This window comes from Ochotona curzoniae, unplaced genomic scaffold (assembly GCF_017591425.1).
Source record: "Ochotona curzoniae isolate NIBS_2020 unplaced genomic scaffold, NIBS_Ocur_1.0 scaffold_2453, whole genome shotgun sequence".
Classification (NCBI taxonomy): domain Eukaryota; kingdom Metazoa; phylum Chordata; class Mammalia; order Lagomorpha; family Ochotonidae; genus Ochotona; species Ochotona curzoniae.
Genome location: NW_024467094.1, coordinates 21,390,255 through 21,412,129, shown reverse-complemented (window position 1 = coordinate 21,412,129; position 21,875 = coordinate 21,390,255). Strand labels below are relative to the sequence as shown.

General features: G+C 39.5%; 2 protein-coding genes across 4 annotated transcripts in view; both read left to right on the top strand.

Annotated features, from left to right (window-relative positions):
- DHX40 (DEAH-box helicase 40) overlaps positions 1-16,815 on the top strand; it is a 35,300-nt gene extending 18,485 nt beyond the window's left edge. For both annotated transcript variants that reach the window (XM_041000391.1, XM_041000392.1), the window contains 8 exons: positions 739-819; positions 1,415-1,572; positions 9,610-9,724; positions 10,208-10,316; positions 13,576-13,670; positions 14,417-14,486; positions 14,723-14,951; positions 15,527-16,815. In XM_041000391.1, coding sequence (XP_040856325.1) covers positions 739-819; positions 1,415-1,572; positions 9,610-9,724; positions 10,208-10,316; positions 13,576-13,670; positions 14,417-14,486; positions 14,723-14,951; positions 15,527-15,666 — 997 coding nt within the window. In that variant the 3' untranslated portion in view covers positions 15,667-16,815. The remainder of the gene's footprint in view (positions 1-738; positions 820-1,414; positions 1,573-9,609; positions 9,725-10,207; positions 10,317-13,575; positions 13,671-14,416; positions 14,487-14,722; positions 14,952-15,526) is intronic.
- Positions 16,816-21,077: 4,262 nt separating this feature from the next.
- The window catches only part of CLTC (clathrin heavy chain), a 68,375-nt gene continuing 67,577 nt past the window's right edge, over positions 21,078-21,875 (top strand). For both annotated transcript variants that reach the window (XM_041000960.1, XM_041000959.1), the window contains exon 1: positions 21,078-21,407. In XM_041000960.1, the coding sequence (XP_040856894.1) occupies positions 21,366-21,407 (42 nt within the window). In that variant the 5' untranslated portion in view covers positions 21,078-21,365. The remainder of the gene's footprint in view (positions 21,408-21,875) is intronic.

Sequence of the window (21,875 nt, the reverse complement as noted above, 5' to 3'; positions counted from 1 at the left end):
CGGGAGCCAGGAGCTTCTTCCAGGTCTCCCAAAAGGCATTAGGTCATTCTCTGCTGCTTTCCCAGGCCATAAGCAAGGAGGTATGGAAAATGAGGCATGTGCATTCTGTAGTAGGAAGGGCTGACTGAGACCGGGTGCTGGATGTTGGCTGCTACATAGATGTGGTGTCTGCCACACTCTGCTACACATACATTTCTTGATGAAAATGTCCTCTTTTTCAAGAGATGCTGAAGTGTTAAGAGTGCGGTAGCATTTTCTTTGCAGCTTATCTTCGGGTAGTTGAAAATGGATATATACACATGCATATTTTTATGTATATATAGCATCATAAAATGGCCAAGGTGATTGAGTATACTTCCCCTTTTTTAGCTAAAATCATTTTGAAGTATTATTATTAAACAGCTTGTCATTTTTGAGCCAAAAAGTTTAGCTAAAGGAAATTGTCAATTATAGGAGAGAATTGACTTGACATTGTGAAATATGAGGCAAGATTGATTAAGAAAAGAATTGTAAGAATGTTCCAACTAAGGGAAGTTTAAAAAAAAGTACTTCTTAGAGGAGTGTGGCTCATAAAAAATTATTTCTTCTTTTCTTGAATGTTGAGCATGATCTTAGGATTTTTAAACAAAAAAAAAGAGGACTTGAAAAGTAGAAGTAAAACTTTTTGAAGACCTTCCTTAAGTCTCTGAAGTCCCATCACATTCGGATAATGACCTCAGTTGTGTTTCATTTAAACAGGTTTCCTTATTTGGATCCACCTAATGAGAGACTTATTTTAGAAGCTCTTAAACAACTTTATCAGTGTGATGCGATTGACAGGTAAAACAAAAACAACACGGCCATGAGCAGATGTTGATCTTTTTATACAGTATTCTAAATACTTTCTGTTATCAGTGTAATGATTTGTTGAATGGATTTTTTTCATTTAGGATTTAGCCTCCTCAGTTTTACTTTTCCACACAGCTGTTTTATACAACTGGTTTTGTTAGCTATTACTACTATTTTACAAGTACCATTAGTACCATTTCAGTGCCTAGCATTGTGCTGATCATGTAAAAACTAAAAACCAGTTTGTTCTCAGTATTGTATAATGGGGGGAAGGTTTGATAATTATCATTCTGTTACTACTTCAGGGGTATTCTATATGCTTTTTTTTTTTTTAAGCATATTTGTGTCTTTTGTTATACTTCTTAATTCTGCTTCACAGTTTAGACATTTGGGTTTAAGTCTTTTGGTAGAGAAGGATTTTATGTATGTTCCTCTTACAATGACCACATGTTTGATTTCTTTGAATTGAATGTCAAGGTGATCTATGATAAGCTGAGTTGTATCTGATTTATTTTTTTATGATGAACACTAAATTTGTAGTCATTTCCAAAGTACAAAGACATAAGAATTTTTTGTTTCTCTTTAGGAGTGGCCATGTGACAAGACTGGGTTTGTCTATGGTGGAGTTCCCTCTCCCTCCACATCTGACATGTGCAGTGATAAAGGCTGCTTCTTTAGACTGCGAGGATCTCCTGCTTCCAATCGCAGCAATGTTGTCAGTGGAAAATGTCTTTATTAGACCTGGTAAGAAGTTTATTGACAGGTGGAATCTTGAAAAATTAGTGGACTTTATTATTTTTTTTAGTAGACTGTAAGAGCTATTTTAGGTTTGTAGAAAAGTGAAACAGAAAGCATAAAGAGTTTATATCACCTTAAGCCTTCACAAATATACAATTTCTCATATTATTACATTTCTCATTTGTTTATTTGTTAGAATTGATGAGCCAATTTTAAACACTATCTGTCATCAACTACAAGGACCTTTTACTGCCTTGTATATTCCACATGTTTTGACAAAGATGTGATGACACAAATCTACCTTTGCAGAACCCTTTATCTCACTTAATAATCCTGACATCCTTTCTGCAAAACCCAAGCATCCACTGATCGTTGTACTGTCTCCATAATTTTGCCTTTTGCAGAATGCCATATATAGTTAGGATCATATAATACATATTTTTTATGTTTTTAAGATTTATTTATTTATTTTGACAGGCATATATACAGAGAGGAGAGACAGAGAGGAAGGTCTTTCATCCACTGGTTCACTTCCAAAGTGACCACGGTGGCTGGAGCTGAACCAGTCTAAAGCCAGAAGCCAGGAACTTTTCCCCCATCTCCCATGCGGGTGCAGAGTTCCAAGGCTTTGGGCCATCGTCCACACTTTCCCAGGCTACAAGCAGGGAGCTAGATGGGAAGTGGAGCAGCTGGTGTTAGAACCGGTGCCCATATGAAATCCTGGTGCATGCAAGGCAAGGATTTAGTCACTAGGCCGTCATGCTAGGCCCATGGTTTATTAACTTTTCAGGTTGGCTGTTTTTATTTAGCTGTATGGACTTACAGTTCTTCATACTTTTTATTGCACAAAGTACTCCATTGTGTAGTATTTGTTTACCCATTTACTTTTTGGTGGACATATTGGGTACTTTATTCTATTTTGGCAATTGTAATATAGCTCTTTAATTTTTGGTGAGCAGGTTTTGTTGTCTATGCAGGTTTTTAGCTCACTTCTGGCCTTACAGGAGAGTATATTTAATTTTATGAGAAAAACTACTTACCAAGCTATTGTTTTGAATTCCTACTGGTAATGAATCAAAGTTACTGTTGCTTCATACCCTCCCCAGCATTTGATATTAGTGTCTTGGAATTCAGCCGTTTTGATAGGTATGTGGTGGTTTTCATTGATTTAGTTTTAGTTTCCTGACAACATAAGATATTGAGCTTCTTTTCAGATCTTATTTGCTATCTGAATTGCTTCTTTGATGGGGCATTTGTTAATATCTTTAAAAATTCTGTTGTCAGTGTTTAAGAGTTCTTTGCATGTTTTAGTTAACAGTTCTTTATCAGATGTATCTTATGTAATTATTTCTCTCCCTATCTGTATCTTATAACTTTAATATTTTGACATTGTGTTTTGCAGAAGTTTTTTTTTTAATTTAATTTTTATTTTTGATATTGTTCACATAGTTGGTAAAGATGCATGCCCATGAGGCCCATGAGGATGGCTAATTAGGGTTGGGAGGATAGAGGCGTGGGGAAAGTGTGTGGGAGAAATGCTTCTGATTTCTCTTTTCTCCTGTATCTGGGAAGGGAGTAAGGCAGGGCGAAGGAGGGGACAGCTCCCAGTTGCCAAACTATATGAACACCCTGATGTGGAGAAGGAATTGCAGAAGACAAATATGTTGTGTCTAGCTTATCAACTATTTCTTTCATGGATCTTGCCTCTGTTGTAGTGTCATTGCCTTACTCATGATCATTTAGATTTTTTATTATGTTGTCCTTCAGCAGTTGAATGTCAATTTCTAGTACCACTTATTCAAAGTGCTACCCTTTCTCACTTGAAATTCCATTGTTCCTTTGTCAAAAATCAGATCAGACTGTATCAGATCAGACTGTATCATGTGAACCTATTTCTGGGCCCTGTTCTATTGCATGGATATATTCATCCATTCTGCCAATACTATAATAATCTTGAATATTGGAGGTTTAAATTTAACTTTTTTTTTTTTTAAGATTTATTTACTTATTGGAAAGTCAGATATACAGAGGGGAAGGTCTTCCGTCCAATGATGATTCACTCCCCAAGTGAGCACTACGTCCGATGCCATGCCGATCCGAAGCCAGGATCCAGGAACTTCTTCATGGGTGCAGGGTCCCAAAGCTTTGGCCCATTCTTGACTGCTTTCCCTGGCCACAAGCAGGGAGCTGAATGGGAAGTGGAGCTGCCGGGATTAGAACTGGTGCCCATATGGGTTCCCGGCACGTTCAAGGCGAGGACCTCAGCCACTAGGCCACGCCACCGGGCCCTAACTTTTAACTCTTGAAGTTAGGTAGGATTAATTCTCCTCTTCTTGGTCCTTTTATTTTCCATGTAATCCTTAGAACCAGTTTATTGAAATCTACAAAACAACTTGCCAGGATTTTAATTTGGATTGTATTAAATCTATAAAGTTAGGAAGGTCTAACATATTATGAGTATTGATTCCTCTGTTCCATATACATGGAAAATAGATTTTCAGTAATTCACTAAGCAGAAGTTGAAGATTTACTATATACCTAGGGGGCAGGAAACTAAGGATAAACAATTTTTACATTTTGTTATCCTTTAACTTAGTTGTTTGGCGTAGGGTAAATCTAACGTTTCTGGCTGATAGTTAATTTCCTTTCACTGGTAAAGGAAGATAATAGACTGAACCTTTGTCCTCCTCTGGTAAATTAGTAATATATTAACTTCCGTTTTTTTCTAGAATTGTAAGCAAAGGTGGTTCAGCCTTTGTGTCTTAGAAATTTTTGTTAGATGCTTCTCTATCTTCAAACTTCTTTTTCCTTCGTTTCTCAGAATGAGACACAGCTTAATATTGACATATGCCAGTTTTGCTTTTATCTAGTAATTTTTTTTCTCAAGAGCTTTGAAATGACACTATATCTTGCCTGCATCAAACCTAATAATAGAGTATGCCATGTAACTGGCCTTAGTCCTTTGTGGATTAAATTTTGTGTCCAGATTAATTTCTCATTATCACGATTCTTTTTTTTTTTTTAATATTTATTTGAAGTGCTATGTACTCCTCATGAATTACTTATGTGTCAGAATTCTGATTCCAGAAGTGGTCATTTGGCATGACATTAAGGCATCACCTCGGATGCCCACATCCTACATAGGAGTGCTTAGGTTCCTGGCCTCCCTCTTCCAATTGAGTGTCCTGCAAATGGGCATCCTCTAAGGCAAGAGGTGATGGCTCTGGTAGTAGGGTCTCTGCCCACCACTTGGGAGACCTAGGTGGAGTGATGGGCATTTGAGAGTGAACCAGTATGGAAGGTTGGCTCTGTCTGTCTATCTCTCTCTGTCTTTCAAATAAATGAGAATAAAATGAGGAAAAAAAAATTCCTTCTGATTCTAGTAGTACCTCTATTGTGTTGTTTTAGTTGACCAGTTTCCATTAAGTAGTATGAAGGTAAAAATACTGTTAAAAAATTACTCCAGAATATTGAAGTGAGAGTAAAGAATACACTTGATTATCTTGACTGTGCGTTACTTTTTCTGGAGTTAATTTTTTAATTGGTAAAACCAGTGAGTTCCAACTCTGTTTTAAAATTTGATTTATTTGAAAGGCAGAGAGACACAGAGATCTCCTAGCCTTTGGTTCACTGACCAAATGCTCACAATAGCCAGGGCTGGGCTAGGGCACAGTCAGGAGCTGAGAACTCAGTATTGGCAGGAACCCAGTAACGTGAGCCATGTTCCACTCCCTCCTGAGATGCACATTAACAGGAAGCTAGATTCAGGAGTGAAACCTTAACTGAAGTCCAGGCATGGCATGGGGGTGTCCCAAGTAGTATCTTGACTACTCTGCCAGATACCTTCTGCCTCTAGCAGATTTTAACATTTTTCTTCCTCCTGTGTGTTATTCTATCCATCCATCTTGATATATACCTAGATCTGTCTATATCTCCATCTATATGTATGTTCTTCTAGATAGATAACTTATGTGTTGCTGTGATATATATACATGCTATATTGTGCATTTAAAAATTATTTAAGATTAAATTGGAAACACTGTATTCCTTTACCACAAATACTTATGTGTATATTTACTAAAAACAAAGAAATTTCTTATTTACCATAAGGCATTTGCCAAAGTCAAGAAATTTAACATTGATGAATACCATTATCTAATCTAGAGTCCATTTTTGCATTATGCATTTTTCCTAGAATACATTAAATTACTTTCAAATTGTTACACTGTGGGTAAACATGTAGTGTAGTGGCCAGGATACCCATATTTCCTATCCAAGTGCTTGGTTTCAAGTTTGTTCTGATTCTAGTTTACTTCTAAGGTTCACCCTTGGAAGTGGCAGATGATGGCTTAAGTAGCTGGGTTTTTGCCACCCACACGATAGACTTGAATTGGGTGCCCAGCTCCTGGATTCAGACTGGCCAAGTCCTGGCTGTCATGGCCCTTCATTTATCTGTTTCTGCCTGTAGAGCTTAAAAAAAAAAAAAAAAAGACTAGAGTTCAGTATTTGTTCTTTTTTTTTTAAGATAAATTTACATATAGTGAAATGCATAAATCTTAGTTGTATCAGTGAATTTTATGAAACGTATGCACCCACGTAACCCATGCCCTTATCAAGATACAGACCAGTTTTATCATTTCCAAATGTTCTCTCCCTGTCATCCTCAATCGGATGCCACCCCACCTATCTCCAGTCAGCTGTTTTCTGTTTTTAGTTTAGTTTTGCTTCTGAAAGTTCATTTAAATAAAGTATGCTATGTTTATTTTTTGTGTTGGGCTACTTTTGCTCAACATAATATATGTGAGATGGGTCCATTTTGTGGTGTTATCAGTGCTGTATTTTTATGGTTGCATTGTGTAGTGTTTTGTTGTATGACCATGCTGCAATTGCTCTATTTGTCTTCCTGTTGATGTATATTGAATTATTTCCTACAGGGTTATTTATAAAGATGTTTGGCTTTTATTTGCTTGGTTGTTTTATTTTGTTTACTTATTGTGTGTTTTGTAGATACGTATTTTAAGTTTTCTTAGATAAGGTAGATTCTTAGGAAAGAGATTCTTATGCTTTTGGGTAGCTGCATGTTTAAGATACTGTCAAACCTTTTTCTCATAATGGTGTATACACTGATTGTGATGTGTACTCCTGTTGTGGGAGTATACTTTATAAAATCTTACCAGCCATGTTTGAGAGCCCAGCTGGCACCATGTGTCCTCAATGTTTGATATTGCAAATTATCTTCATTCTATTATCTACCTCTTTATGATTTTAGCTTGCATTCTGCAAGTGAATAATGATATTGGACAAATTTTCATGTGTTTATCGGCCGTTTATGTGTCTTTTACAATGTTTTTGTTTTGATTTTATTTGAGATGTAGACACAGAACTTGTTTCTATGCCTCAAAGGCCCTAACAGCTGGAGCTGAGCCAATCTGGAGCCAGGAGCCTCTTCTGGGTCTCCCATGCAGGTGCAGGATCTCAAGGCTTGGGCCATCCTCTGCTTTTCTGGGTTATAAGCAGGGAGCTGGAAGGGTAGTGGAGCAGCCAGGACACAAATTGATGCATGTATGGGATTTGGTGGAGCCATGTGTCAGCTCAGTTTTTCCTGTTTAAAAATTTTTTTTATTTTTCATCTACTTAAAAGTAGACAAAAAGGAGGAGTGAGGGAGGGAAATTGAAAGGGAGAGAAAAAAAAATATTTTATCCACTGATTCTCCAAATGCCTGCAGCAGCCAGGGCTGGACCAGGCCAAGGCCAGGCTCCCAGAATTCCATCTGGGTCTGTCACAATAGAATGCATTAGCTGAAATCTGCAAAGGAAGCCAAGTAGCCAGGATCAAGCTGCCGATTCTGTGTGGAATGCAGACTTCCCAAGTGGTTGCTTAGCTTGCTGTGCCACAACAGCTGCTTGTTTTAATTATTTTAATGTCGTTGTCTGTGGAAGCTTCACCTAAATTCTTATACCACCATCTCAATAGATACATATAGTGAAGAATTCAGAAAACATAAAAAGATTTAGATGAAAAGCAAGTTTGTTTCCTAAACATATCCCACATCTGATTCCTACATGGCCATTAGCTTCTTAGCTATACTTAAGAGATATTTTTACTGTATAGATGAGTGATGTAGGTTTTTAAACCTGAGTCATTGTGACCTTGCTGCTGTAAGATTCAGCGTCTGCTTTGGAGCATGTGACTTGCTGAGGTTTTGTTTCACCCAGCGTGTACATTGTCCTATAAGCAGTATAGTCTTTATAGGTTAAGTAATCTTTTTGGCTGGAATGGGTCACAAAATTTTAGCTGGCTCATATTCTCAGATCTTAATAGTGAATAAGATTTTAAAATTAAGATGAGGCTTCTTTTCCATGTTTTAGTAATCTCTGTAGTAGCAGCTGGTAGTATAGTCATTATTGTAAAAGGCAGTGGAGTGAGGGCTTTTTATCTGTTAAATAACATCTTAAAATGAAAAAATTTGGAATAACACTGGGTTGGTCCTGACATTTAAAAAATTTTTTTGATTGTGATCCTTTTTTGATAAAGGATATTTTATGTATATGTGGCTATTGAAAGCCTTATTTCGGGGCTTCATCTCTGAAGAATGTTGTTACTGGAGCACTCTGTGCTACAATAGTCTTGTTTATTGATTGACTGTCGTATAGAAAAATATACCACGACTGCAGTTCAGCTGACAGCCTGGTTTTACTGCTTTAGCTTCTTATTTTCAGTTTTTTGCCTCAGTGGCATCTGCATATTTGCCCAAGGTAAAACTGATAATGAAATCTTACCTGGGAATAATATAACTAAAGAAATGACTATTGTGGAAAAGTAAAAACAGATAAATAAAGTGTCATTTAGTCAGAAGATAAATTTGCTGATATGATAAAAACTATGTAACACGACTTTAGACTTTTCTATACTTAACTTGAATTTATTGTGGCATTTTGCTAGTTTTAATTTTTTTTTACTTTTTTTTTTTTTTTTGCTTATTCAATTTATTTGTTTGAAAGAGAGAAAATACCATTGGCTTAGCTTAAGATGTTTAGTTAGAAACTCGGCCTATTAGATAAAGTAAACAAAATGAAAACTTTACTAGAAGGATTAAACAAACAGTAGACTTGGGCTGGTAGAAGAAAGGATTGATGGATTAGAATTTTTTGAAGTTCTAAACATGGGCAAAAGGTTTGAAGAGATACTTTACTAAGAGAGACAGATGAGCGTGGGCATTTGGCATAGGGATTGAAATACCAGCTGGGAGGTCTGCACACCATACCGGAATGCCAGGTTTTGAGTTCTGGGCTTGAGTCTCAGGTCTGCTTAAACATGATTGTTTCATGGGGTGATTATTTGGCACTGTGGTTAAAATGTTGCTTGGAACACACACAACCTGTATCACAGTGCCCTGCTTTACTTCTGTTTCCAGCTTCCTGCTAACATACACCCTGGGAGGCAGCAGGTAATGTCTCGGGTACTTGAGTCTGTCACCCAAATAGAAGATCCTATTTCTAACCTTCAGCCTGATCCATCCTGGCTATTGCAGACATTGGGGGAATTAACCTGTAGATGATCTCCATCTGTTTCTGACTCCCTGCCTTTCAAATAAGTGAAAGAAAAAAGGCTTTGTTTTGTTTTCTAAATTGGAACAGAATAGGGACACTCAACTGGTAGAGTGTAAACATTTCAGAATCTGAAAAACTGGAATCTGTTTCTAAGCAGTAGATAAGAGATATGTGACCTGTATGTTGTTTTTTACCATTATATATATTTTATATATGAGCATATATTACTCTTAGAACTAAAAAATAATAATTTGGAAATTACATTCTAAATATTTAAAAATCAAAGCAAATATTGGTAGAAGTAGCAATACTGTTTTTATAAAAACCAGCAAAATGTGGTCAAAGAAGTTGAAGAAATTAAAACTCCCCATCCTCAAGCAGTTATTCCACCACAGAAAATGAGGTAGAGATTGATTCTTGAAAAAAATCTTAAAATGTGAATATAGACAGTTAATATAAACTTGAACTAAACTGCTTCTCCAATTATTTTAGTTGATCCAGAGTACCAGAAAGAAGCAGAACAGAGACATCGAGAATTGGCAGCTAAGGCTGGAGGATTTAATGACTTTGCAACTTTAGCTGTCATCTTTGAACAGTGCAAATCAAGGTAAGTTAGGTAGCTCTCTTTGATACATAACTCCAATGTATACTCATTGTGAAACTTCAGACAGAAAGTTCAGTGAGGATGATATTGACCTCAAGGTGATTATTACTTACTTAATAGGTGTCTGTTATACAATACTGTTTTCTTCTCTCTCTAAACATTTCCTGAAAATGACTATAAAATTTTCTTTCTATATAGGTAGCTTAGGTGAGAAAATGATTCAATATTTTTGTGAATTCATGTTTACGGAGAAATGTTTACAATGTATATATATATATATATATATATATATATTTTTTTTTTTTTAGTATAGTCGAAGACACCTACATTTTTTTCAAATTGCGAATAGGTTTTTGGAGGGTTGGATAGGTACTGTAAAATATAAAATAGCTGACATTTGCTAATTGTTTTTGTATCTACAGCAGAATGTTAAATTTTGTTTCAATTACAGAAGACATTTCCAGATAACACTTTTTTGTTTTGCAGTGGAGCTCCAGCTTCATGGTGCCAAAAACATTGGATTCATTGGAGGTGCTTATTTTCTGCATTTCGTGTGGAAGCTCAACTTAGGGAGCTAATCAGAAAGCTTAAACAGGTGATTGTTATTACGGTTTTTTCCCTTGATGAGCACTTTGGACCTATATGTTGCCTCTTCTATTTTTTTTTTCCCTAAAGAAAAGATCTGTTTATTTTTGTCAAAGAGTTAGAGAGAAGAGATCTTTTATTTGCTGGTACAGTCACAAATGACTACAATGGCTAGCACTGGGCTAGGCTGAAGGCAGGAGCTTGTTTGAGGTTTCCCATCTAAGTGACAGGGGCCCAAATCCTGTGCCATCTTCCACTACTTTTCCCAGGTCATTAGCAGGATGCTAGAACAGAAGTGGAGCAGCTGAGACTTGAATCAGCAGCCATATGCCATATGGGACACTGGCATTGAAGACAGCAGCTTCAGTCGCTACACCGCAATGCCAGCCTGCTAAGGACCTGTATATTTTATATTGACTTGTCATTGATGTCCACTTGCTTCTTATCCCTCCTTCCATTCTTCTGTCTTCCCTTTTTGCTTTCTTTTGCATATAGCCACCTCCTTGACCCTATGTGGGTGACAATAAGGGAATTTTATCTTAAGAAATGAAGATACTTAGGGCCTGGTGGCGTGGCCTAGCAGCTAAAGGCCTCGCCTTGAATGTGCCAGGATGCCATATGGGCACCAGTTCTAATCCCAGCAGCTCCACCTCCCATCCAGCTCCCTGCTTATGGCCTGGGAAAGCAGTCGAGGACGGCCCTATGTTTTGGGACCCTGCACCCATGTGGGAAATCTGGAAGAGGTTCCTGGCTCCTGGCTTCGGATTGGCGCAGTACTGGCCGTTGCACTCACTTGGGGAGTGAATCATTGGACGGATGATCTTTCCCTCTGTCTCTCCTCCTCTCTGTGTATCTGACTTTGTAATGAAAATAAAATCTTTTTTAAAAAAAAAGAAATGAAGATACTTAAATATATAGCTTTACTTAGAGTGAGCGTTAGGGGCATTGTACTAAGCTTTGGCTTGGTATGCTCATCTCCCAGGTACATCATGGGCAGCAGCAGATGATGACTCAAATACTTTGACCTGTGCCACCCATTTGGGAGACCAGGTGGGCTTCTGCATTCCTGGGTTTGGCCTGGTCCACTTCTAGCTGAGTTAACCTGTAGATGAAAAATCTCTTTGTTTCTCAGTTTCACTATTTGTTGCTCTTTCTTTCAATTAGGTAAACTTTTTTTTTTAAAAAAAGTCTTTATGGAAGTAAAGTTGTTATGCAGTAATCTGTATATTTTAAGTGTACTATTTGATTACGTTTTGACCTCTGTGTAAGCCCATGAATATTACACAATCAAGGTAATATGAATGTATCAACCACCTTCCAGAGTTTGCTCATACCCTTTTATCATCCTTCCATCTCCCTTCCCAGGCTTTCTGCTTTCACTCAGGGAACCACTAGTACGCTTTCTATCCCTGCATATAAGTTTACATTTAATTTTATTTTACATACATGGACTCATACCATATGTACTTGAGTCTGGCTTCCTTTACTTAGCAAAATTACTTAGAAGTCTCTTTCATTTAAAAAAGTTTAGTTTGCTGTGGTATTTGTTCATTTCTATGGGATTGGTACAGTGTTTAAGCATGTTTATATGGTATAAACTGATCAAATCCAGGCAATTAGCATTTCTATTTCCTTACCTATTTTTTGTCTTTTTAAAATTTCATTAAAAATATTTATGGCACAAAATGTATCATGTTTAAGTGCACAGGTTAGAAGCTGTAAGTGTATTTATAACGTTCTGTTGCTCTTACTACTATTCATTTCCAGAAAATTTTCAGCATCCCATACTGAAACACTAAACAGTAATTCTGACACCACTACTTTCATTACTGCCTTCTGTCTTTGATTCTTTTTCTGTTTCATTTTAAATATTACTTCTTGTTTTGTCTGCCAGCTTATTAATCTTATTAATCTTTCCCTCTGCAGGGTCTACTTTGACATTAGTGTTATCAAGTACATTTTTTCTTTCAGATGTTATAGTTTTCATTTTGAGATATTAGAGTCAAGTCTTAAAACTTTCTTTTAAATCTGTCTCTACTGAATTTTTGAACATTTAAAATCCAATTATAATAGATTCATAATATAAATTTTTTAACTTGTACCATTTCTGAGTTGAGTTTAATTCATTTATGTCCTCATTATGTGTTCTATTTTCCTATTTCTCTGTGTGGTAATTTTTGAATGCATGTCATATGTGAATTTCATTTATCTTGCTGGATAATTTTGTATTCTAGTTAGAAATTATTTGATCCTCTTGGGTTTCATTTTATTTTTTTTCCAATTTTTTTTTTTTAGATTTGTTTGTTTTTATTGCAAAGTAAATATTTAGAGAGGAGAGACAGAGAGGAAGATCTTTCATCCAATGATTCACTCCCCAAGTGAGTGCAACGGCCGATGCTATGCCGATCCGAAGCCAGGAGCCCACAGCCTCCTCCAGGTCTCCCATGTGGGTGTAGGTTCCCAAGACCTTGAGCCATCCTCACTGCTTTCCCAGGCCACAAGCAGGGAGCTGGATGGGAAACAGGGCTGCCGGGATTAGAACTGGTGCCTGTATGTGATCCCAGTGTGTTCAGGGTGGGGACGTTAGCCACAAAACCACCACACCAGGCCCTTGGTTCTCACTTTTAAGATTTGTTATGTGGGATCAGAGAAACCCTTAGTCTGAGATGGATTATTCCTGCTACTGAGGCAAGCCTCCTCTGAGTAGTTTAATCCAAATCAGGTACCCAGTGAGGAATTCTAGTCCAGGTTATAGAAACTAGCCCTGTGTGTTGAGCACCAAGTGCTGTCACTACCTACCCTTCCTGGTTCAGTGCTGCCTCACGTTGATTTGCTGATCAGTACATGTGTGCACACTTAAGGGGGACCTGTGCACATCTCTGGAGTCTTAGCAGTTCTTACCCTTCCAACTCTGTCTTTAACTCAATGTGCTTGCTTCACTCCATTTGGTTTTTTTCTTACTTCTGCTTTGTTCTGGATTCTCAAGGCTGTGAACTGGGGAAGTTGTTTAGCTTACTTCATTTATTTTTCTCGGGGGTCACTTTTTTTTTTGCCTGATTAAACAGTATTTTAGAAAGCATTATTTTGTATATTTTCATTATTTCATGTATTTGGTACATATTTTGCTTGTTTCAGGTATAAGAGTAAATCTTGTCCCTGTTTCTTTATGTTGGCAAGCAGAAATCTTTATAGAGTTTTTAATTTTTCAGAATGAATGATTATTTCAAAATTTTCTCTGAGGTTTACCACTCTGTATATTCTTTCGACAGCAAAGTGATTTCCCAAGAGAGACATTTGAAGGCCCTAAACATGAAGTACTACGAAGATGTCTTTGTGCAGGCTATTTCAAAAATGTAGCTCGAAGGTAAGTAGCGTGAGCTGGAGAGATGGATCAAGAAGTACAACTGTATGACTGCAATATTGAACCATTTAAAATATTAAAGACTGAACATTTGACTTAAGCTTGTGGTGATTATGAAATCAGTTAATTACAGTGAACCTTTTCATAATTGTTTACAGGAGAGTCAGTGACCAGGAGTAGGGCATTGATGCTCGAGCAGGGCAGGAGAGAGATGTATGTGGTGCAGCTATCCAGCATTGGTTATGATAACCCCGGGGGACCCAACAGGGGTTTTCTTGCAAAACTGTTACCTTTTGGGGGGTGAGAAAGGCAAAAATATTGAAGGTAGCATTCCTAGGAAGGGTATTTGGCTTGGGTTGAATAGGGAGAGTTTCTTTTCTATGGGGTATCAAAAGTTTGAGGAGGACATCTTCATAAGGGGTGAAGTGTTGATGGAAGATATCCAGGAAGTGATGGCATAACCAAAGAGACTCAGGATTCATTTTTTGAGGATTTCTTATGAAAGCATTTTGGAAACTCTAAAACACAAATAACATTATTGGTTAGAAAGCTACTTATTGACCAGAAATGCTTAAACTTAAATGACTGCTTACCTTCCATCATTAACTTAAGATGAACTGGTGGAGATGTTACAGTGACATAAACTTAAACCTCTGCCTTATAGTGCTCCAGGTCATATTTCATTGTTGGACTTCATTCCTTACTTATTTATTGTTCTGGTTTTTATCATTTAATTTTTTAAATTATAGATCTGTTGGGAGAACATTTTGTACAATGGATGGGCGTGGAAGCCCAGTTCACATTCATCCTTCCTCAGCAGTAAGTATGTTTAATAAAGACATATGAAGATGTTGGAATAAGTCATGGATGTCTTATATTTTTTGCTTTGAGGTCAAAAAGTATATGACATAGTGCTTAAAAATATTAGTTGTCCATGCCTCTTGTTTAACTAAGATAGCAATCAATTCTGAAAGATTTTTGCTGTTGTTTGGTTGATTTATTGGGGAGTAGGGCAACAGATTTTTGAGTTAGTTTAAATGAATTTATTTGTATAGCTTCATGAACAGGAAACTAAGCTTGAATGGATCATTTTTCATGAAGTATTAGTTACCACCAAAGTCTACGCAAGAATTGTGTGTCCTATCCGGTATGAATGGGTGAGAGACTTGTTACCCAAGTTGCATGAACTTAATGCTCATGATTTGAGCAGTGTGGCACGACGTGAAGTGAGAGAAGATGCAAGGAGGAGATGGACAAATAAGGAAAATGTAAAGCAGCTTAAGGGTAAGTGAATCATATGTTTTCTTAACTGCCATGTTCTCTTGTTGCCCGCTAGTGTGTTATTTATTTTGTTCATATTTTTATATTTTTTTTGTAAATTATTACTTCAGAAATCCTTTTTTGATGGGATTTTTTCATAAAATGTTAGGTCCTGATTTGGGAGTATAAAAATGGATCAAATTAAACTAAACTAAAAAGCTTACCAGTTCAAGACAAAAAGTTCTTCAGTAAATCCTTTTGAGGTTCAGTGATGAAGCACATTATATTAATTTTATTTAACATTGGGAAGGAGAATGGTGAAATACTGCTCCCAAGATCATGAAAGAGTTGCAAATGGTAGCCACTTGATGTTTTGTTCCAGAATTTTAACATTGCCATACCTGATTGAATTAGGGTCAGGTTTTTTTTTTTTCCTGACTCATTAGATTTTATCATAAGTTAGCATTTTTCACAAGCCAGTTTAATTTCTTCTTAATTCTTTTTCATTAACATGAAAAGAATCAGAGCATCTCTTATGAACATTTCTAGTAATACATCTCAGAACTAAAGTTTTATTGAATTATTTGTAATGTTTTCAGATGAAATATCAAAAGAGGTCCTAAAGAAAATGCAAAGAAGAAATGATGACAAATCCATATCAGATGCACGGGCTCGTTTTTTGGAGAGGAAGCAGCAGAGGACCCAGGACCACAGTGACACACGGAAGGAAACAGGATAAACAGTCTCCAATTCAGGAAGTAGGAAAAGCAGCCAGGAAATGTGCTTCTGCTTTACAAGTTATTTCAGACAGCACTACCAAGAGGAAGTGGTCAGCAGCTTTAGCAGCCTACAAATTAAAAGCCAATCAAAGCTCATCAATACCCACATGGAATTTTGATATAAAACATTGGGTTGCCATAGTCATAAGGCAATGAAACATAAACAAATGAAAGACAGTACATGTAATATTTTCCTCACTTCAATTTTGCTGGCCTTAACTGGTATCAAATGCTGTCATTGAGATATTTTTAAAGAACAGTGAATTGTATTTAATTGATGTGTATTCATTTGCATTGAAGCATTAAAATTATTTTCCTTAAATCTCTTCAAGACCTTCTTGTTGCTGTTAGAATACTGTTAAATCAGGTATGTGACCATTTCCTTCAAAAGGCTGAACTGAAGAGATTTTTACTCAGCAATACTTAGATGTCTAACCAATTAATTGTTACAGAGCTTTATAGATATTTAGAGAAATGACTTAATTGATTAGTAAATAAAATTGTCTATGGCAGGATTCTTTCTTAAATTAATACTAATTCTTTAATTGATTTTTCTGGGATCATACAAATTCCTTTTTATATAAAAGTATATTGTTTAAAACAGTAGCTATAGCCATTAACCAAAGGACAGATGATATATATATACATATATATATATATACACACATAATATATATACAAGTTCTTTTTTAGCTGTACCTACATACTTGTATCAGTATCATGTATGTGGATATGACAGTCCTCCGCCTGGGCTACTTTCTTGCCTCCAGCTGCTAGGGTAGGATCCTTCAGACATCCATTAATGCCACTCTTCAGGTGGAATTTTCAGTGCAGCCAGCACAACATAAGTGGTGTTTTTGATTTGAATCTTGAGGCTAGTTAGCATCCTACTCAGGCCATATTTAGCACTTGCCTATTCTTGTTTACTGCCTTGTATTCTATCTAGTTCTTTGTGTATCTGTCTCCCTCACTAGAGTATACGCTCCTTGTGGGCAGGGACTATGACTGTTTCATATTTGTATCTTTCATGGCATCTAGCATAGTGCTTTGCACATAGTATTCACTTCAATGTTTGTTAAATAAAGCTGCTAGTGTCATTAAAAGTCAAACCACAATATAATGTGTATTTAGATATTTTGTGCAAAAACAGAGTATATATTTTATATAGGTAACTCACTTCTCCAGTTATTTCCTTTGGCATCTGAACAATTTATTTAAAACTAGAAACATGAAGCCTGTAGTGAAAGACTTGAAACCTATGTGCTTTCCTTGTAGGTAAGCAGTGATATTTCTTTGAACCTTTCTAGCCTTGTTAATTTGTTCATGTTTATCTTTCGCACTCGGTAGCCAGTTGGTGTTTTGTTCCAGAATTTTAACATTGCCGTACGTGATTGAATTAGGGTCAGGTGTAGAGAATTTGGGGTTGGTACATTGGCTTAGCAAGCTACTCTTGAGCCTGCAGCACTAGTATCCCAAACGAATTTGAGTTCTGACTGCTGCACTTCTGATGCAGCTCCCTGCCTGTGGTCTGGAAAGCAGCAGAAGATGGCACCATGTTCTTAGTCCCATGTGCCCACATGGGAGAAGAAGCTTCTTCACGTATTGACTCCTTTGGAAGAAGATTCTGGCTCCTGACTTCGCATTGGCTCAGCTCTGAGTATTGAGCCATTCAGGGAATGAACCAGTGTGGAAGATCTCTCTCTCCTTTCTATAAAATATCTCATATTTGTTTGTTTGTTTATTCAGCTTGAAATAGCTTCTATCTCATTAGTTAACTCTTAACTTACTAACAGCTGAGGCTGGCCTAGGCCAAAGTCAGAAAGTTAAGACTTTAGTATTTGGTTATGGAAGGATAAATAGGGTTAAAGTGAATCTAGATTTTTCTGTTACATGCTCTGTGAATCACCATATTTAACCCAAATTTACTGAGATAGCTTACACACACACACACACACATCTTGTTGGAAAGGCAGATATACAGGAAATGAGAGCAAGATCTTGCATCCATTAGTTCACTCCCCAGATGGCTGCAACAGCCTGAGCTGAGCCACTTCAAAGCCAGGAACTTCTTCCAGGTCTCCCATGCAGGTACAGGGTCCAAAGGCTTTGGGCAGTTCTCTTCTGCTTTCCCCGGCCACAGGGACTTGGATGGGAAGTGGAGCATCCAGGACATGAACTGGTGCTTGCAAGGGGAGGATTTAGTTGTTGAGACATGTGCCAGCACTCTGAGATAGCTTTTTTAAGGTAAAGGGTCATAAGCCATTTCATTTGCTAGGACTTTATTTGACCTTCAGAAAACCTAGGAAGGGCATTTATGACTATATTCCTGGTTGGAATTCAACTGTATAGGGCTAGTCTTGGCTTTTTCCTTGGATCAAGCTCAATACTGATATAAAAGATAAGGCTTATTAATGATTTTACAACTATCCCTGTTTACTGCAAATCATATGCTTAAGAACACAAAAGTTTTAGGAAAAGCTTGAGCAATGAATGCTGTTAAGAGATTTAGGTCCGTTTCATACAAAAAACAAAAGGGGGCCATTAAATTTTTTCCTTTTTGTACTGTTTCCTCCCATATTTCATGGGGAGCTTTGCCTAGAAATCACTGTACATAGCCAAAAATACAACGGGACACTAAAATTGCAGGGATGATTATTTTGTTACTAGCATCTGATGTGCTCTTCTTTTTCTAGCTGGAAAAAATTAAGACCTAGTGGAAGGGGGCTACGATGTTTCAAGGCTATTTAAATGGTAAAACTAGTTATCTGACTTGATAAAGCATATCTCTTCTGGCTTCATTATAATCTGAGGTGTACATATTTGGCACAGTAGGTTGACAGTCTTTTTTAAAATTAATCTGAATATATCAAATGTTTTTGCATTGTGACTTTTACAGTGCAGCTAGTTCAGAGTCAAGTTAAAAGGCAAAGCCTTTGCACCAGGGCTGCTGGAAGATGAACAGTTACAGAGAAGTGCTAGGGTGAAAATACAGGTTTCTGGTATAGTCTTGTGAACCTAGCATTTCTCAAATAACAGACCAAGCAATGTAGATTTTTGACTAAGGACTTGCTGTAACTCAAGGGAGGGCCCTACTGCCGTTGAACATTCTGGTAAACAGCTCCAAATTGAAAAGATTTTGACGATGTCTTATTAGCATGGCAACTTTGCTAGAATATTTTCTAAATCCAAAAACAAAGGTGATTGTTCATTTGTAGTAGTTGGCCTGGGAGGCAGAAGCCAGCTTATGAAGTTGTCTGTCCAGCCCTCTGAGGGAAGGCAGTGTCTGAACCAGTGCAGCTCAACGCTCAGGCGCCTGGGAACAGGGCCTCGGCCTGGGGTTCTGCCGCAGGGTTTTGTCATCCTTCCCTGCCTCCACAGTGCTGTCAGGAACAGAAACGGCATCCCTTACCACGTCATCAATATGGCTCATTTGGAAAAGGCATTTTCAAAATGATTATCATCTGGACCTTTTCTTTAGAAAAATTTTAATTTGACATGTGTGGTGTAGCAAATGATCTGGAATATCACAATCTGTTTTTCCTTTTCCCTAAAGAATTTCTGAAAATAATGCATGTATTAGATGTGAAATGACTCAGCATTCATTTTAACAAAACTTCAATGCACTTTTTGGTTAGGCATTCCATACCAAATATTTAAGTCAAAATCAGTTGCTTTTAGAATTTGAAATGTGCTTAAAATTACATTTGTATGAGAATGCAAGACATTTAATAATACATTAAATGTTGGTGGCCATTCATGATCTAGCTCTTGTATCTCAGGCTGAAATAGAAAAATGTAACCCGACTAAGCACCTGCATTGCTGTAATAAAACTAACTCCCTCAGAATTTTTTAGAATTTCTCTTTCTGAAAAGGATCTGAAGCAGCTACAGCTGAACTGCTGGCAGGCCACTCTGAATGCTGCAGAATATCCCCAAGTATCTGGCTTACTACAAGGTGAGAATTTTTCAAGCATAGATCTCCACTCTTACAACATGATGGCAGGCCCTCTTCTCTGCACAATTTCTTGACTCTCTTGTCTACCTGTCAGATCCCTTCTCAACTTTAGCATGGGAGAAACAATATTGTGGGAAAAGCGCCAAAGGCACCTGAAATGATTAAGAACATTTTTCGCTGTAGGCAGAAACCGTTCAGCGCAGACACAAAATCCTCGCCCTCCTTAGGGTTCTGTGTTCTTTTACTGGAAAGGGGACACACCACAGGACTGTGGACTTGGGGTATTTTTTCCAAGGTCTCTGGGAGGGAGTTGTGTTTCTATTCAGATGAAGGCACAGGACTAAATTATCTTTTATTGTGCTGATGCCGTACGAACCATTACAACCCATGACTTCAGCAAGGCAGGTGGTTGGCATCTGGTGACGAATGCCGCAGATCCCCCTCAATGCGGTTCGAGAAGAAGCGCTCACCTCCCGCTCTGATAACCTTAACAGGCAAGGCAAAGGTGATGGCACGAGATGCGGTGGCTCACAGTCCTTGTCTTCTAGGAAGAACGTGCAGGTTTTACCCACCATTCTCAGCGTTATTCCCTAAATCTTTGCCACTCGTCCATCATTTCATGTGGCTGACAACTCTGCTCGGATCCTGCAGTTCTATTTAGGATATCATCCTAACCTTCAACATCTGATAGAGCAGAGAGCTTAGCAGGGACGAGAGTGCAAAAATGTCCGCAGCAATGACCTGCGCTCAGGGCACCTCAGGGCCGGCCTCGGCTGTGCTCTGAGCCCGTCAGCTCCCAGGGGAGGCCGGGTTCCAGCCGCCCGCGGCCAGCAGCGGGGCCGTCGGCCGGGTCCCCCCGCTGCGAGCAGCCGCCCACGCCCTCCGAGCGAGCGGGGGAGGCGAGGCCGCGGCGGGGCCGTTTTCCTGAGTCACCGCGGGAACAGGAGAGCGGACGGCGGGAAGGACACGGCCCTTGCCAGCCGGCCCGACAGACGCCGCCTTCCCCCCCAAGCCGACGCCGCAGTCCTCCCGCTCCCCGCTTCCCCCCGCCAAGAAAAACAACTCGGTCGCGCCCCGCTCGGCCGGCAGGAGCCCACCCTTCCCCACCGGCGTCACGTGCACCTGGAAGTCCGTGGGTGGGACCTCCAGCGCCTGCGGAAATGACGTAGGTCTCCCCGAGTCGCATGATGTGGCAAAATCCAAAAAAAAAAAAAAAAAAGTTGGGGGAGGGAAAGCTTTTGCCTGGGGAAAGTGATGAGTCTAAAAAAAGTAGTCCCTGTGCTGCTCTGGGCCTGCGGTCGCTGCAGGCAGTGCGAGCGGTCCGCGCATGCGCCCCGGATCCCTGCGCCCGGCCGCCGCTGCGAGGAGGGCTACATAAGGCGGAGGGCGGTGAGGCGGCCGGGCGGTGAGGCCCAATTCTGTGGCCCGGGATCCTTCCGCGGGGCTCAGCCGTTTCCGGAGTCTGCGCTGCGCCCGGTTCCGCCATTGCGGCTCTCCCGGCCCCTGGAGCCTCCGCCCCCGACCCGAGCTCTGGTCGTCTGCCTTGCCAGTTCCTCTGCGTCCCCCGGAGAGTAGCCGCTTGAGCCGAGCCTCCCCCACCCCTCCCCTTCTCCTCTTCCTCTCCTTTCGGAGAGCTCGGGCAGCCACTGCCCCGAAGCCCCAGTGACAGGAGGAGGCTCGCTCCCCCGCTCCGCCGTCAGCGCCATGGCCCAGATTCTGCCAATTCGTTTTCAGGAGCATCTCCAGGTGCGGCCGGGTGCGGGCTATGGAGGGCTGTGGTCACGGCGAGGGGGAAGGAAGAAGCTGCAGTGTGGGCCGGGGCAGGACGGGAGGGGTGCTCGGCGGAGGAAGGGGCTCTGCAGGCTGAAGGGGTTAAAGGCCCTGCAGGTGAGGGGGGAAGGACGCGAGTCGAGGTGCAAAGGCCGGCCAGGCTGGGCCCGGCTCTGCGGCCCTTTCGCTCCGGCTTCCTGGATGGCAAGAACTGCGCACATTAACCCCATCCCTCCCGTCCCTCCTTATTCAGTTCATTCATTTGGCTAGGGGAGTGGGAGAGGGGGTTCTCTTGGGTTTTCTCGCGACCGCCGCAAGGATTCTTGCCGTCGCCTGCGCCCGTGCGCCGGTGCGGGGCTGTCAACCCTCCATTGCCTCACGCTTCCCTTTTTCCCCCATCATGTCTGCACCCAGGAGTTATGCGGCGGGTGGTTTGGGGAGGAA